Below are 16,580 nucleotides of genomic sequence, written 5' to 3' on the forward strand. Positions count from 1 at the left end.
AACCAAGACAACAAGTTGGGGGAAAAAACTTAGCTCAACACCTGTAACAATTTATAGGTGTCTATTAAGTCAGCACCCTACAGAATTAGTAGTTTAAGAGAGTTTTTATGCATAGAACAAAATAACATAAATTTCTGTCGGCCCATATGGAAAAAAAAAAAAGTGTTTTTTACAGCTAGAGTAAAAAAATGGGCTTCCTTCAGTTCTAGCCCAAACAGAAAAGTAAGTTTTCTTGTAGCCAGTGTAAACACTGAGTAACAGTATGGTTTGCTATATACTATACTGTAGAGTACAGTTTTTTGCTGGCAGTTTCATACACTTAATGGCAAAATTTTCCATGCTGGATTCCTAAAATTCACTGAGAAGTGGTAAGTCCCTCCTTTTCCTTCACAACCCATCTCCACTTCTGTGCTTGTCTGGACTGTCAGACAGCTGATGATTCAGCACATACTCCATGGGTGGTCCACTAGCCATCAGCAAGTATCACTCTCCCTAAAAATGAAACCAAAGCTTGAGATGGTTCCTGCTCAGACAACAGCATCCCAGAACCAATCTGTCAGTTGAGCTTCTTATTCTTGACCAAAAAAAAAAAAAAAAAAGCATACCACACCTAGCCTGGGGGCAGATTATTTCCTTATTTTTCCACAGCCTTTATCAAAATTTGGAGGCTGTTTGCTTTTTTTTTTTTTTTTTTTGTATCCCCAAGCTAATTATTGCTAATTCTGTTAGCATTTCCCTTCCAGATTATGTTTCCAGACAAGATTCTTATGCCTAAATTTTTAAACTTTCTACTTTGTCTGTATCTTTCAGGCTGTATCATTTCTTACAGCACCTGCAAACTGAGTGGTGTCTGCAAGACCTGTTATCCTGTCACACATGGAATTATAGTGGTCTGCCATGACTTATTCTGGATAAACTCCTGTTGTCTTTTACAAGACTTTCAGTTGCCTTCTAGGGATGCATAAATAGTGTGTCCTATAAAATCTGTTTTACAGTAAATAGCACAAGAGATTGTCATATAAAGGGTATTTAAAATAGCTTTTTATGTGAGAATGTAGCAGCAACGCACAGAAAAAAGAATACAACTTACAGTAATAGGCTAAATCTGATTTCTCCTGCTGTTGAAAATATGTTCGTTTCCTAATGGCTTCAGCTATGAATGCCCCATTGCTCACATTCATTTTAGGAGCAAATGGTGAAATTAGAAAATGATTGCTCTGGCAATAAGGAAGAATTTGTTTACATGAAGCTTATGGATTTGTTTGATCTATAAAGCCTGTTTTTGCAAGAGATGCCTGGTTTTTTTCTAACTATATCTTGGGCAGGGAGGCTAACATACCTCTAAGGAAATTAATTAAAAAAAACTGATGGTTTTTTATGGTTCATGTGGAGCCTTCCAAAATGTCAGCTTCTCTCTACAAGCAGCTTTCCACAGAGATTTTTAATGACTTTACCTAGTTCTGCATGTTTCTGGTACTGCTAAATGTACAAAGTAATTACTTTATAATCTGTTTTGTGAAACTCCTGTGTTCAGTTATCACTTCTCCCTGAAGACCAGAACCATATAAAAAATTCCTAATGTAGTAAAAAAAAATCTGCCTCTGGCATTCCAGAGTTGCTCCACTTTTTTTGTTACCTAGCCTGTGAACCTCACAAAGGAATGGTACACAAAGTCTGTGCCTGAGCAGTGTAACTTGGCCAAGAGGGCCAATGGCATCCTGGGGTACAAAAGAAGGGGGTGGTCAGTAGGTCAAGAGAGGTTCTCCTGGTTCTCCTGCCCCTCTACTCTGCCCTGGTGAGGCCACATCTGGAATATTGTGTCCAGTTCTGGGCATCTCCATTCAAGAAGGACAGGGAGAGTCCAGCCCAGAGCCACAAAGATAATCAAGGGAGTGGAAAATCTCCCTTTAGAGGAAAGGCTGAGGGAGCTGGGTCCCTTCAGCTTGGAGAAGAGGGGAATGAGGGGTGACCTCATTAATGTTTATAAATAAGTAAAGGGAGAGAGCCAGGAGGACGGTGCCAGGCTCTTTGACCTTTTAATTTGTTAAGCTTTTGACTCTTAGAAGATTTCACAAAGGGTGTAAACCTCATGATCTGTATTTTATATGCAGGAGGAGCATAAGGATGGCTCAGTGAGAAAATGGCTATGGTGACAAGGCCAATACAAGAAATATCTTGCTCTCTGCAGTACTTGACATTTCTTACAGCCCAACCCTCTTTCTCTTAGACTAGTGGTTGTACTTAAGGATACAACCTTGACTGAACAGTCCTTAAAACTCGTAGCTGAAAAATACTGCAGTGAATCCTAGTCCTATGTTTGAGTTGCTAGACAGCATTGTCTCAATAGTGCTGGAGGGAAATCACAGAAAACACAATGGTGCAAGTCTGCACTAAATGACAGTGAAGAAAACATACTCAAAGCATGCAAGGCATGTAAAAAACACAGACTGAATCTAATTCCACTTTTTTTTTTTTTTTTTTTCCAAAGCTAAAATTACTCAATTATTGTGAACAGTTTACTTAATTACATTCTCATGAGGCCTCTAAGTCTAATAAGAATAAACCACTGCCACATTCAGAGAAGAAAAAAGGTCCATTGAGGTAGAGGTCAACTATTTTCATATTGATAAATCAACATGCTTTTTTCTAGCCAAAGTTATACTGCTTGTACAGTGAGCTTACACTGCAGCTATCAGATGTTTTGCACTGCTTGTGGGCAATCCTGGATATAAATGGTTTTGTCCTCCTGCCAAGTGACATCCTTAGGGCCACCATCTCAGGACACCAGGCTATTGATGCAAATCCTTCCCACTATGAGATAAACCTCATTATTTAAACCAAAAGCAAAATGTTCTGATGGGCGGATATACTTTTTATTTTTATCCAAAGATAAAAGTTCTGCGTTAATAATGTCCCACACTACCCAAATACATGAGATAGCAAGCAAAGCCAACATTGCATAAAACTGCAAGTGAGATGAAAAAAGATAAGCAGAGGGGGACAAACAGAGGAATTATTCCATCAGCTACATTTGTCCACTGTAATTACAGGTGTAATTTAATCATCAGCAGCTTAGAATGAAACTTCAATTAAACTTAAGCCCAGAATAATTGGATAAAATGGCCATAAGCAGAATTGACATTTCCAAATTCACTAGTTTTATATCATTTCTTGCAAGGTTATGTTTTACCATGAAGCCCCCACGCAGGAAATTTTCCTGTCTGCTTAGAAAACACCAAATATGGGACAGATGATTGGAGTGTGAGATGGATTGATAACTGATTCACCAACAGAGTTCAGAGGGTTGTGATCAGTGGCAGAGTCAAGTTGGAGGCCTGAGGCCAGTGGTGTTCCCCAGGGTTCAGTACTGGGTCCAGTTTTGTTCAACATCTTCAAGTTTGCTGATGATACGAAGCAGGGAGGGGTGGCTGATACACCAGAAGGTTGTGCTGCTAGCCAGTAAGATCTGGACAGGATGGAGAGCTGGGCAAAGTTCAATAAAGACAAGTGTAGAGTCCTGTTCCCGGGGAGGAATAACACCAAGCTCCACTACAGATTAGGGGAGATGTCCTGCTGGAAAGCAGCTCTACAGAGAAAGACCTTGGAGTCCTAGTGGGCAAGAAATTCTCCATGGGTCAACAATGTGCCCTTGTGGCCAAGAGGGCATATGGTAGCCTAAGATGCACCAGGAAAAAATGTGTCCAGCAGAGCTAGGGAGGTTTTCCTATCCCTCTGCTCTACCCTGGTGAGGCCACAGCTGGAGTCCAGTTCAAGAGAGACAAAGATCTACTGGAGAGAGTCCAAGGGAGAGCTATGAGGATGATTAAAGTATTTGATCATCTCTCCTATGGAGAAAGACTGAGAGAACTGGGGCTGTTGTACCATAGGGGCTGGAGATGGCATACCAGAGGGAGACACTGTTTAAAATAGAAGCAGTAAGCTAGGGAGAACGCTGTCTATCTGGCTGTAATGCAAAACAGTCACAATTAAAAAGGTAGAAAAACCCTCCCTTTTTCATATGTGTTACTCAGTGCAGTAAAGAAAAGATTTCTCATTTCTTTCTTACTCTAGTATCAATAAAATATTTCCTTTAACATGTGGACCTCTGCATGTGAACAAGTATTTGTGACAAACTTTGGGCAAAAACTCCCCATCTGCCACTACAGCCATTAGCATCTCCCTTTCCCCAAGCACTTCTGGTACAGCATTTGTGATGGAACCTCCTCACTTCTAGTAGCAGAAGACTAATGATCTTTGTTTCAGAGTCACAATGCTAAGTGGCACCAGGTGAATATCTGGTCCAGATGTGTCACGTGGTGAACACTTTGAAGATTTTACACTGCCTCTGACCCTTTTACTTGAGCAAAAACATAATGCCATAAAATGCAAGGAAATTTTGGTATTTGATGGGGAACAAGATACACAGATACTTATCTGGAACATCTCAAAGCCTACATAAGAGGTGTGTACTTAGGAAGAAAGGAGACTCTTAGAACAATATTATGGAATTACTGAGTATCCTCACAGTCTAGGGGTGGTCTCCAGGACCATATGCACAATAGTATCAGAGTCATGCTAGGGTCAGACACAGCTAAACCCATGCTGCATGATTCTGACATGGAATACATGTCTCTTAGTATTCCTCATATGAAGTAAATAGCTGCACTTCCCACAATTTTATTTACATCCTTTTTTGTCTGGAAAGCATGTTGTGAGTTTTATGTATATGGCTGGAAAAATTAAATAATTGCCTCTGGAAAACTACTTCAACATTTTTCCTCTTTCTAAGAAGATTTGCGTTTGCTCAGTAATCTAAAATGTCCTGAAGTTCTGTAAAATGGCTGTCAGGGAAACGTAATATAATTTTGCCTAAGTCTACTGTAAAAACATGTAATCACTTCTGTAAAGTGATAGAAGCAAAATAAAAATGTGGAGTTCTTCATAACATGTTTGGTCATTCTTTTTTGTCTCCCATCATACTGGGTCTCACTGGGAGCTGGAAATGTGGTAGGATAGCATAAGTTATAGAAGTCATAACGTTCTTCTAATTTATGATTGCTATCATGGGTTGTCAGGCCATGATCCTCATAGCACAATGAATCCCACTTCTGAGTTTGCTTTTACTGCTGATATCAGCACGATTAGGAGGAAAAAGCAGGTATTCCTTTACAAGCAGCAAATCTGAGCTTAGGTATAATTCAGGTGTTACCTACCTTCCAAATTCAGAGCTACCACTGCTGTATCATCCTCCAGTCCTTCAATCACCTCACACTTATATCTCCCGTAATCCTCCAGTATTATATTCGTGATAATAAGTGAGGCATCGTTTTCACTGCTTTCCCTCAGAAACACTCTTCCTTGGTAGTTTCCGTAGCTCTTTCTGTGGTGTCCCATTGCAACAAAGACATCCACTTCTTTGAGGTAATCTGAGGTGAGTTTGGTCCACTTGACACGGATTTTGTGGTTTCCTGAGCCAGCTGTTGATGTGTGCTCATGGTAGAATTTACATGGCAGTGTGACATTGCCACCCCGGTGTGAGAAGAGCTTGGCTTGTTCTGCTACTACAAGTAGACGGGGTCCATTTTCTGTCAGGATTCAAGAAAGAAAAAAAAAGAATTAGCCTGCAATCTATCCTGGGTGTATACAGCAGATATAAATGATTATGTAGCTATCTGCAAGTATATCTATGCCTGTACACTTCCAGACAGGCAGAGAGGCAAACTGGTTTTGGTTTGTAGAATTGCCACCCCCCCCCCCCCCCCAAAAAAAAACCCAAACCCAAAAACAGAGGGTATACTATATACTCTGTAGTCAGGAAGATGAAGTTGTATAAATGTATTTAGAGAGCTGTGTAGCTGGTGGTTGAACGCCACCATCCATAAAGGCACCATACAAACAACCTGTGTTTCTCTGCAGGTTGGGCAAAAGCTGTCTGACAACACTACATTTTTTTTCATAATTCAGTTTTTCTGTATGGACTCAGCTTCCAAAGCACTTCACAGTCTGAGATGCAGAGAATCACACATACAAAGTAGGGAAATAAACCCCTCAAAATATTACTGTATCAAATAGCATTGTTTATACTGACCAAAAAGTCAGCATAATTCTAAAATATTTCATTTCCTATTTGTATTTTCTTCTAACATTTAAATTCAACTCTCTCTTTTGACATACTTCCACCTAAGAAATAAACTCCAGTTTATCTTCTAACATAAAATTCAATCCTCTCCTGTCCCTTTTCCTGATCATCTCAGGCTGTGTTTTCCTCACCTTTTTCCCTCATCCCCTTCAAACTCATCACTATTTTATCTTTCATGTTCTCATCTCACTTTTCACACTAACCTATATTTACCTGGTTGGCTCCTCTCCTCCTCACCCTCAACCCCATCTCCCTGCTCTTTTTTCTCTCTGATAGGTCATTACAGCTAATATTGCTGTATGAAATCATTATATTTAGGGCAGCCATCTAGAACAGGTGCTCACTTCCAACCTTAAGTCTCTGGGGCTTCTCTGACAGGTGGTGCTGCCTTGGGAAAACCCTGAAAAGCATGGATTTCATGGTGGTAGTCAGCAACTTTATCCAAAAGTGAGAATATTTCTTTCTTTCAGTTCCTCTTGCCTCTCCTCTCATGCAGAGATTGCAAAATTGATTTAGCAAGCTCAGCTCTTCTGTAGATACTGTTGTCTACCACTGAGACACCAGCCAGGGCTGGCAGTGAATCACCAACAGTGCTGCTTGCTGGGAAAGGATTACCAACCTCACTTTATGTAGCAGAGATTGCAGAGAAAGGCTTTGTAAACCCCTGTGTGTGTTAATCAGCTCAACACAACTGCCTAGAAATATGTTTTCCAACTCTAAGGCTCGGTCTGGCTCTCCCTAATATCAGCTCAGCCAAGGCTCAGTTCCCAGATGCTGAGAGGCTGACTCTGTGAAGGCTAGCAGCAATTTCCTGCTGGTGTCCATGGTGATGAGTCTGTATTGATAGGACAAAACCCCATAAATGCATGCAAAAATGTCATCACCCAGAGCAAGGTGTGGATGATGGAAGGAGGGAAGCACTGGGATGGAGACGGGCTGACAAGATGAGGGCTCAGTGATGAGCCCACCAGGGAGTATCTCATGCAGACAACTGTCTGTTCACAGCATTAAAAAAACCTGTGCTGTGTCCACAGCCACGGGGAGGGGGGGGGGGGGGGGAGGGGTGTGCAGGAAGATGTCAGGATTTGTCGTGCATAAATGTCTCCAGACAACCCTAGGCTTCTGAGCTTTGCTGACAGGTCTGCCAGCTAAATGATATATTCACCTAAACTGCAGTTTCAGCTTGACTTCACTATCTGTCCACTTCAGCTACACTAAGCAACAGAAGAAACACCAGAGTGTGCAGTATTTTATGATAATGCAAACACTTTCAGGGCTGGTAATTGCAAAGACAAGCTTGTTGAATACAGATGCACATCTGGTTAAGAAAAACAGGTATCCCAAAGGTGTGGTTCTTTGACAGGAGACACTAGGTCAAGAGCACAGGACAGACTCCTGAAGAATGAGCAAACTTAAGAACTGCACATTCGTTTACCAGGCTGTGAAAAAACATTAGAGAAAATTCCCCATATGACTATTTTTTTCACTGCTCTTCTTCCCAGAGGTGAAGAAGAGGCTCAGGGCTGCTCCAATAACCTATCTTCTCCCTTTCAGAGGAGAGCATCTAAGGAGAGAGGTGATCTGAGGCAAGACACCATGGAAAGTGTTGCTAACAACTGTTTCCACGGGATGTGGAGAAGGAGGACAGTGAAGGCAGCCAGGATGGTTTGTCTGTGAATTTCCCTGTTTCGTTCAGGGACAAAGATGTTCCACAGACTTCTGTCCACCTTGGGAGGAGAAATGTTGTGCTTTAGGGTGGTTATTACCAAGAAATCTGAATCAGAGCTCAACTATGTTGGGTCTTTAATACCGAAATAGTCAAGTTAATAAATATTAGCAGAAAGGATTGGGGCTGGAGGGAGAGTCTGACTCAGGCTGCTAATGGTCTCTCTTTCTAACAACAGCTTGTCTGTGCCAGCAAGGCCTGGAGAGCTGCCCAGAGCACTGTCGCCTCTGACTCCAGCATTAGCATCCTAATGCAGTGGTGTATCTTCCCTCCTGGCTGCTTTCCACCTCTGTCAGCCCTTTGCAGCAGAACTACCTGGCTTTGTGTCTCAGTAAGTGCAAAGAATAGAGGGAATGGCAAGGTGTTGAAGGAAAGCATGGGTTTTCTCAGCCTGGAACACCTGGCAGAAAACATTGCTGGCAGTTCAAAGGAAGATGTAATGCTTGAAATATTCTTCCATCCTCAAGTTTTCTAAAAGATTTTTTTTTTTTTTTTTTTTTTTTTTTTTTTTTTTTTCCTCCACAAAAAGAGCTGATGTGCCCTTCTCTTAGCAAGACAATGGGGAAGGAAATTACACTGCTGCTGCTCCCCAGACCAAGGAGAGGAGGAAGGAAGAATCTCTGGCTTCGAGGAAAAGCAGATGTCAGACTAGGGTGATGCTGCATAGTTTCTTGTTGATCTAGAAGACAAGCAGGCAGCAGGGATTCAGGATTAAAAATTAGATTACTGGGGTTTGGCAAACGGCCAGGAGGTCTTTATTACCCAGCAGCCAGTGAGAATCAGAGCCAAATTCATATAACTGCCTATTTAAGAGCCTGGCAAAATCAATTGTCTCAATCTTTCTGGAGCTGACAGAAAAGGAGATAAAAACAGCACAACAAAAAAAATTATATTAAAAAAATAAAAATAAAAAATTGCCCAAACATACATCAAGTGAAAATTCCTTCATTTACAATGTATTTAGCACTCTGGCTGCAGCATTTGAGCTTACTGCTGAGAAAGTTAAAACAATGAGCAATGATCTGCTGTGAAATGGTGATCATGGAAGATGGGTTTTAGAGGCTTTTAAAGGCTAAAAAGGATAAACCCCCCTGTTTTAAAGGCTTGTCAGAGTGGCTTTCTGACTGCTTTCTTCATGGGGTTTCTGATGGCTCTGTTTGAATAAAATTATCTTTGTATCTAAATGGCAGGAATATCTAAAATACGAGTGTAAGGAGAAAAAAGATGGGGTATGTGAGTGTTATCAGAGAGTCCAGGGTGTTACTAGAAAAAGACAATACTTTTTTCCCCAAAAGTACTTTCTTCAGATGGCCCATCAGAGAATTCGCAAGGTGAATGGTCAAAAAACCCATAAACTCTTCAAACCTCAGGCAATGTCTTGATAAACTGTTGTCTGCAAGAGAACAGATTCGGTCCTTTCTACAGAGAAAACAGACCACATTCATGGCCACTCAAGAGACTCAGACACTGGATTAATGTTGGGCAACCCCCAGCTGCTCCTTTGTTGGGAACAGAGGTGGTGACCCCCTGGTTATTGGTTTTGGTCTCAGCTCCATGATCAGAGATGGAATAAGAAAGGTGTGCTAGATGGGGTTTCCACCCTTCCAGGAATATTTTGCTATATATATGTAGCTGTTGGCACAGAACCAGGCACCACTGGTGACTAACTGGCCAGGTTTCTTCCATTCCTGCTTTGCTGATATTGATTCTGACAGGTTATGGCCATTTTTTAACCCTCTTGGTGCACTGAGATGGATGACAAAGGAAACATGATGCAAAAAACAGCCAAGCTAAATAAAAATGAGTTCCTCCAAGTTGCAGAAGATGTCCAGCTGCATGGGATAACTACTTTTCCAGGCATTAGGGAAAGCCTGCCTGCCACAAAGGCACTTGGGAACTTGGTTTTGCTGTGTCTCAGGGGTGCCAAATCAAGCAGGTGTATGCTGCAGGTGAAAAGCTGTCTTGCTTTAAGCACCAAAACACAAGCATCCACACACTATCTTCCTCTGGCTTATTCTCCACTTCCCTTTCTCCTTTGTCTGAACACTTTGCAATTAGCACTGCTGTCCCAGTTGTCATTACTCAGGATGCACCTAACCTTGACTTCAGCATGATTTCCCATTTCAAGGACAGTAAGTGGACTTCCTGTCATGCTGCTAGAACTCTCAATTTAGTCTCATCTGCTGCCTTATTGGTTTAGAGCCAAATTTTACTGCTGGACATGTATACAGATTTTTTTGGTCTTTTTTTTAATTATTATTTTTCATTATTATATTATTTTGGTGTGGGCTTTTATTTTAGTTTTTGCATTTTGATGCCTTTAAAAAAATTTATTATTTTTTATTTGTTTTTTATTATTATTTTTTAATTTTTTTTTCTCTCTTAACTGGCTTCTATACTCAAGAGTACTGCCAAACCAGCTTTGGAAGGCCAGGAACATACTGTGGGGCAGAGAGGATGACTCACACTACAACCCTTGGCAAACAGCTTTATTAATTTTATCCATCAGAGCTGTCCAAAAGCTTATACTGACTAGGCTATGAAATTTGATTATTCCCACATTTTAATGGACTTAAAAATTTTTAATTTACAGAGCAACAGTGGAGAAAAAGTAAGTCAGGGTTCACACCATAGGTGTATTTTGTCAGATAAACCCATGTATTGCCTAACAGTCCTACACTGTTAGTAAGGCATTAGGTTAATAACACCATATGGTATCCTACTTTTAATAAACAGAGTGTCATTTTTTGCTTTCCTGTAGTGTTACCAAGGATATGAACATACCTTTTATGCTAAATTGTCCTCACTCTTCCCATAGCATGCCATGTTTTGTTATTTTGACATGTTTATTTAAAAACCAAAAATAATTTCAGTGATAACAATAATTCCAACTTGCTATAGTATGTATGGAAGTGCAGGACTGCTATAGAAACATACGTGTGTATTACTCAGAGAATCCAAAGGAAAAAAACACAAGGAAAGGTTATGCATATACTTTTTCCACATACTTTTCCTTCTATGTATTTTCCTAACTATATTTTAATTACCCTACCATTTTACTATTACTTTTAGGAAAAGAAAAAAAAAACCTCTAAAAAACTTTTGTATATCAGCTGCAAGACTAGAAAACTGTTCTTCTTTGGCCCAAGCATCAATATAATTTTGTTTATGTCATGAGAGAGAAAATATAAGCATCAAACTCCTGTGTTTCTACCTCTAAAGTGATCATGAAATACTCTCTACACATTACTTTAATGTTTTACTATACAACTGGCATGAGAGATGCTAGATAGATTTTAGTTAAAAATTCAAGTACATGGTTCCAAATAATAACATAGCTAAAAATATCCATATTGTACATATCAGAGAAGAAATCTGTCTCTCCAACACAGAGATGGCAAGGTCGAGGTAATTTTCAGCTGATCCCATCTAATCAACCAGAGTAACAAGTTGGGGGGAATTTTTAAAGGGGCCATATTAACACAAGTTTTGGTACTGTGGGGCCTGAGAACACATCAAGCCATCAGAGAAATAAAAAACTTCAGGTTTGCTAACATATTGACACATTTTGCCTTAACTAAACTTTAAGTATGTGTTTACTTCAGTATAGACAAAAAAAAAAAAAAAAAAAAAACCAAAAAAAAACTGCATGAGGGTCAGGGCTCATAGAGCAGAATAGCAGAGAAACAACGACTATGCCTTTGCATGGGTGGCATCAAGACTTTGACAAAACCAAAATATCACACAGAACTGGTGAAGAGTTTTTCCAGATCTTTAATTACGTTTAAATAAATGTGGAATTAGACTGATGTAGCAAGAAAAAGAAAATAAGTAATTTAAATTTATGTTCAGTGTGAATCTTTCTGTTCTGTAATGATAGATTTACAACCCAAGTAGATTTGTACCTATCATTTAATTTCTTTTCTGGAATATTCCTGAATGCCTTTAATGAAATGGAGATGTCAGCAGGAGGTGAGGTTGACATTTATGTTATACACTGGTGCAACATACCATGCACTGAAGAGGAAAGCACCTTGTGTTGATGTGGAAGAAGCAGCTTAGTTGTAACTATTTAAATTGGATCATGATGTAATCTAAATTGTCCTAGGTGGCAACAAAAATTTTAAGCAGAAAAGAGGAATAAAAGAAAATTAAAATAAATATCAGGTAGCATCACTGAAAATGGAAAGATATAGAGAAGTTGAGCAAAGAGAAAAAGCTAAAAAGAAAGTGAAAAAGTATAAAACACTTGGAAAAGAAGATTTAGTGTAACAAGTGAAATTGGTAGTAGACCTAATCTCTTATCATGTTTTTGGCTAGTCCACCAAGACTATGCAGATTCTTTCTCTATTTGTTCTGGCTTGATTTGCAGAACAAGTCAGCAAAGCTTTCTTCTGCATGTTACTATTCATTCATTGATTTACCTATCTTTATTTTTCAATATGGCAATATTAGAATGTTTTCTGCTAGCTCCATATTGAATTTTTTTTTTTTTTTTTTTGTATGTATAAAGAGATCTTTGCAGAGATCTTGATGGACAAATAGGTGTATTCTTGTATCTGAAAGTGAAGAACTGCTGCATAATATAAATTCAATTCTATTCAAGGAAAAGATAAAAACTTAAAGGTTGATCCTTCACTAACCAAAGTTTTTATTCTCTTTGCTGGGCTTTCTTGATATATTTCTAAAACCTGAATAAACTGGAGGCATATGTTGAAGGCCCACCCTTAAGTAATTAAGTCAGCAATTGCTGGAGTGATTTAGTCAACTTTGTTTATTGTGAAGAACAGCTATACACAGAAGAATGCTCTTATCTCTGAAGGGTACTCTGCCTCTGCCTCTTTGAATAATTGGTCAGCAAGTAGCACTATGAATAGATAAGAGAGATACACAAGGCTGATCACTGAAAAGAATCATCTTCTCCCATGGGTCACAGAGACCTTCACAGATCTTGGCTTAATTACATTGATATGCTTAGATTAGTACTATTTTCTTGTTGTGGGCACTTATGTGGCTAGGGTACACTTTTGTTCCATTTACACACTCACTAGATGATTTAATTTAAGATCAGAATGTTTTCTAACTGGTGTATCTCCTAAGGCACACAAAGTTTACTGGGGTGGGAAGGTGAGGTGGACAAAACATCTTGTTAAAATATAGTTTTCTCTGCTGAATTATCCACAACAGTTCAACTAGAATGACTTTTATACACAGACAAACTACCAAAGAGTAAAGTGATAATTCAAGCAGTCTGGGGAGGGGGGAAGGGGATAATTTACCTGCCTGACCAAAACCATGAAATCCACCACAGGCTTCAGGAAATAAAGTCACAGAAGAGATAAAATGCCTCTTCAGGTATTTTATAAATTTTGTTTATAGATATTGGAATAAAACTAGAGGGGAAAAGATACAAACAAAACAAGTGGAGCAGTGGAGAGAAGCAGAAAGGAATACAGATAGAAGTAGGGAGGTAAAACTGTCAAGGAGATGAGAAATTTGACTGAGGTCTGCTTACACTGTATTATGAAGCACGGGAAGAACTGGGAGCTAGAGATGTCTCATCAGGAGCAGAGACATCAGGAACAAGGATATTAATGAAGACAGCTCCTCAATTCTAAGAAAATTTGAAAGATTTAAGAGCGAGCATGTCTACTGCAATGCTAAAGAGGCTGGTGAGTGTTCAGTGAAGTTTTCACAGTTTCAAGAGTGGACCTTTCAAACAGAGAGCTCAGAGCTCATAAAAGCAATGATCTGTCAGTATAATCAGAGAACAGTACAATTTATGAAATAATGTTCATTCTGATTAGCAAATGTTGAGTCTGGGAGAGATTGGAGGAGATTTTATATTGATGGAGGGGCAAAACAGCGGGGTAACAAGATCTTCTGGCTCATGACACAAAGTTGTTAAGGGTGTCAGAAGCATTGTAAGATAGACGTTTGGCTGTAATAGAGTGCTAATTGCTGGCTGCTATCCAGGAAGGCCAAATGAAAGATAAAGGTGATGAGGTGGCATTGTATTTAGTGCTTTAACAGGCTGAGAAGAAATAAGAAATTATAATGAGCACAAAAAAAACCCAGCATGGATGCAAATCATGTCACAAAGGACTGTAAAAGATGAAAGCAGTGAAAAAAAAGTCTCTTAAAAGGCACAGGTTAATTTTGTAGAACAGTGTTACCACACAGATAATGGTGGAAGACAACAGAGAAATTACTCAAGTGATATATCAACAAAACTTCTCTTTTAAATAATGTTGGTTTTGATGATCTGAAAGCATGATGTCATTTAAAGTACATGAGTGCACTGATATGAAATGAATACACAAAGATGAAAGCTGGACTCAAAAAATATAGCCTGTTCAAACAAAGGGCTAGGAAACTTCACACCCTGAAGTACTGATATTGCTACTGGTGCTATGACAAACCTGATGGCAGAGACATTAGCTCATGTACCCATTTAACAATGGTACCATGTGTTTCTGGACAACAGAAAAATAACAATTATATGTAAGGAAAGTAATTTAACCATTAACAGACTAGTGAGTTTGATCTCAAAAGAAGACAGGACAGTAGAACAGAAAGAGTAAGTGACTAGAAAGAGATATAAAACACAGCAGGTACTTACCACAGGGTGTAAGACTAATTTGATGTCAACTATATAATTGAAAAAAAAAGTAAAAGGCTGGTGAAATGTGGTGTATCAGTTTCCTGGAACTCAGGAAACTGAGTGATATGGGAAACATGATTGGACAGTATGGAGAAAATTGGTGTTTTGGCAGAAACTTTGGTAAATGTCTAAGGACTAGATACAGAGATTGCAAGTGGTTGGGCTAAACCAGAAATTATAAACCAGAAATTCCAGCAAACTGTCTGCAGAATAATTTTTGAAGCTCTTTAATATTTCCACTAGTTTTACTTTATAAAGCAAATGTGATTATTGAAGTAATAAAATTTTCACATGGCATAGAAAGTGTTATTGAAGGAAGAAGAATGGATATTCAGAATGCTTAAAGAAAAGGTGGAAAACTCCCTAGTACAAAGAATTACTGATATAAAGTTTGTACTTATTGATTGAAAGTGAGAATGAGGAAGAATGACTGCTAATATATTCTATCACAACTCATTATCAATCAGCACTTCAGCATGGCTGGGAAGAGTACATATTTGATCCAAGGTGTGGAAAAAAAAAAAAAAAAAGCATTGCTGGAAATTAAAAATATTAATGCCATCTTAAGATCTCACCTGGAATAATATCCTGGCTGTAGTCAGTCATGAAATATGAATTCAAGCAAGAGCCATATGCAGAGATGAACGACTAACTATCAGGTAACTGGAGGTTATACACTTAGAGCAGAATTTGAAAAAGTTTACACAAATGGAAGCTGTGAGGATATGGTGTGACATCATTATTAGTTTAAAGTGAACAGTATAGGGAAGAAAACTCTTATTGGAAACCAAGGGAAAACACTAGAAAAAGCATAATGTCATACAATGGTTTGAACAAACATGGAGAATTGGGGGAGTGTTTTTCATACCAAAAAAATACTGTCCAAAACTACCTTACAGTAATGCATTTTGAAACCCATTAAAAAAAAAAAAAAAAACAACAAAAAAAGAAAATTAAAATGAACTTAAAGAAGATTACTCAATATAAAGACAGGGGAATAGAAGGCAACTTTAGTTAATTTCCTCAGGAGTTCCTTTTAGCTGTGTTCTTGACTACACAACATCTACCTGCATCTTTTGTAATTCCAAGGAATCCCAGACCATGGAGTTTAGCTACACATCTCTTGGATTTCAGCTGTGGAAGGGCATGCTACATTCCTTAATGTAATATAAAATACCTTTTGTTTGAAGCTATAACACGTGTTCCACAGGCTTTGCTGATTTCCAGCTCATTTCCAGATGTAGATTATCATATGTGTTTATGCAGCATTAGGCAGAGCAGAATCCCAACACTGATGGGTTTCCACAATGCAGAGAGGAATAAAAAAAATCATAATAAAAATACCAAGTTCCAGGCAATTTTATTGTTTTTGACTTGTGGTCTGTGTATTTCAGAGCCTGAAACCAGCTCTGATGTGCAAAGCTCATGATAGAGCACAGTATAAAGCTTTATCCATCTTTCCTTGAAGGAATAAACTCTTGAGGTTCAGATAAGTTTTTGTGTGCAGGGAGAACAGCCTGTCTTGAAATTTTTATCAGCTTTGAACTATTTAGTTCTTGCAGACTGCACTATACATGTGCTGAATGACTAGTAATAAAAGTGACACATATGATTTGCAAAATACACCAAATTGCTGACTAAGCAAGTTTAAGACACACAGATTAAGGAAAAATAATTTTGATTAATTTAATTATTTCCACTAATTTAATCTTTAAAAAAATAAATAAATTTCAGAGATAAGAAAATGCAATACACAAGGCAAACAATAGATTTATTAGGCATTGGTATCAAATTTGAAAATTTATCCTGGGGAACAAGTGTTCACCACCTCACAACAGCTAGATGTCTTCATTTTGACATATATCACATTCATTTGACCTTCACTCTGTGAGTTCCCTTAGTCTGAAACCAGCTTTCTATCTGCTATTCCTTATTTGACCTTGGCAATCCAAGTGCCTGTTTTAATAGGTGCAGGGTACCTTTAACCTCTTTGACCTTCCTTTGAACTTGAAAAGGTTCAAGCTTTCTTAGTAACCTGCCCTAACTTTGTA

The 16,580-nt window shown here is 38.7% G+C and overlaps 1 protein-coding gene across 1 annotated transcript in view; it reads right to left on the minus strand.

Annotated features, from left to right (window-relative positions):
- HAPLN1 (hyaluronan and proteoglycan link protein 1) overlaps positions 1–16,580 on the minus strand; it is a 64,140-nt gene that overhangs the window by 14,692 nt on the left and 32,868 nt on the right. Inside the window, exon 3 of the mRNA XM_071731091.1 lies at positions 5,214–5,585. Within this exon, the coding sequence (XP_071587192.1) occupies positions 5,214–5,585 (372 nt within the window). The remainder of the gene's footprint in view (positions 1–5,213; positions 5,586–16,580) is intronic.

This window comes from Heliangelus exortis, chromosome Z, assembly GCF_036169615.1.
Source record: "Heliangelus exortis chromosome Z, bHelExo1.hap1, whole genome shotgun sequence".
Taxonomy (NCBI): Eukaryota; Metazoa; Chordata; class Aves; order Apodiformes; family Trochilidae; genus Heliangelus; species Heliangelus exortis.